The 1,629-nt window shown below is 47.8% G+C and overlaps 1 protein-coding gene across 3 annotated transcripts in view; it reads left to right on the forward strand.

The window, feature by feature from the left end:
• The window catches only part of LOC109542307 (BAI1-associated protein 3), a 33,902-nt gene that overhangs the window by 16,466 nt on the left and 15,807 nt on the right, over positions 1 to 1,629 (forward strand). For all 3 annotated transcript variants that reach the window (XR_007282311.1, XM_019911481.2, XM_048669837.1), the window contains exons 2-3: positions 877 to 964; positions 1,093 to 1,386. Coding sequence is in view for 2 of the 3 variants with exons in the window: in XM_019911481.2 (XP_019767040.2) it covers positions 894 to 964; positions 1,093 to 1,386 (365 nt within the window). In the remaining variant the exon portion in view is untranslated. The remainder of the gene's footprint in view (positions 1 to 876; positions 965 to 1,092; positions 1,387 to 1,629) is intronic.

Raw genomic sequence — 1,629 nt, forward strand, 5'->3', positions numbered from 1 at the left:
CGGCTCAAGTAGAAACTTGAAAGTTTCACCCAATATAAGAGATACTTGGGCTGAAAAGTCCCGAAATGTTCATGAAATTGGCACTGAACCCTGACTTTTACTGCGGCGTAACTGATAGTCAAAAACGGAAAGGCGCTCTGTTTAAAAAAATCGTTGGGGCCAATCTGAAGAACGCAGAAACGTGGGAGTTTCACTGAGCATTCCGCACTATTTCGTCTCAAAGCTTAAAAAATTTCATCAAAATCTGGGCTAAACAAGAAAGTTTCTCATAATTGTGAGCTCTGCTTAAAAAAGTCGAAAATCTTCAGCAAGCGGAAACTTGAAAGTTTCACAAGGCATTGTAGACCGTTGAGTCTCCAACTATTCAAAATTTGGGATAATTCTAAGAGTGCGTCCTGCCGAGCCCGAGGCTGCCTGAGGCGCGGTTATGAATTTGTCTATCTATTAATCTCTTTGGTTTACACCTGGAATCCACTCAACACAGATGAAAAAATCTGCCGTTTAATGAAAACCAATCTCCAGCTCCTCCACCGGCTGTTTTCACTAATTAAATGCGGAAATCCATTCAAGCCGGGTTCGGATGCAAATGAAGCTGCACGGGTGTGAATAACTTCAGCTCGGAGTTTTTCCCTTGCTTCGCCTCCACTTTGAATCCAAGCGAAAAATCACGCAGTTGATCGATTAAATGATCTCTCAAGCTAATCAAGATGCCAGCCAATTTCCATAGCCAGCAGCAGATAATTTGCGCGAATGAAAGTCCAATTAGCTGGGCTGGGCAAACGGGGCATAGAAACATTATATGAATGTTTTCTGCTGCTCTGCATTGTTCAGGCGCTGGTTAATTTCAAATTAAAGGCGAATTCTCTTTTGTTTCAGACCTTCGCCGCTGAAAAATGAGCTTTTTCAACTCATTGTCTGAGTATGTCACCAATAGCGTGGCGGGATTGTCGCTGAGCCCCAAACGGTGAGTTTCTGTTGCCCGCCAACGGAAATCTTCCCCAGCCCTTGGAGCGAAGGCAAATGCAAATCATCACCGATGCACTCTCAGATTAAGCATTTGTGCACATTATCCAATGGGAGCCACAATTTCAGGTTCTCACTGAGTCGCACCGACACCTCCGAAAGTTCAACGGGAGTGTCGCCCAACTCGCGCAGTAATTCAGGCGACAGCAACACACCCGGATTTCCCAAGGTGGTACCTGCGCCCGGAGCCATCGCTTTGGTGCAGCGACGGCGCAGCACCCTCGAGGCTCTGGTACCCACACCGCCAGTGCGCAGGCCCGGCTCCTTTCGAGTGCGCTCGCCCAAAACTGCGCAGGAACGTCTGTCGAATTTCTGTTGCAGGCGCCTCAGTTGGCCTGAAATTGACCATCAGGTGCGCTCAGGGTAAGTGACAGTTGCCAAAACTATCAAGTTGGTTGATTTCGAAAGAAACCCTCCGGGAAGTTGTTCCTGAATCGACCCGACTACTTAACGACCGGCCCTGGTGCATCGGAACAGTGCGACAAGAACAGGCTGATTTTCATCGCGTCCTCTCTCTCTTGACTGCAGCGCGTTGACAGCCCGACTACCAGAATTCGCTACCGGGGCACATCAATCAATAGCACTTGTAATATCGAGCAATTTTCC

The sequence above is a fragment of the Dendroctonus ponderosae genome, unplaced genomic scaffold (genome assembly GCF_020466585.1).
Source record: "Dendroctonus ponderosae isolate FM_Combo_2020 unplaced genomic scaffold, Dpon_F_20191213v2 Dpon_F_20191213_9, whole genome shotgun sequence".
Lineage (NCBI taxonomy): Eukaryota > Metazoa > Arthropoda > Insecta > Coleoptera > Curculionidae > Dendroctonus > Dendroctonus ponderosae.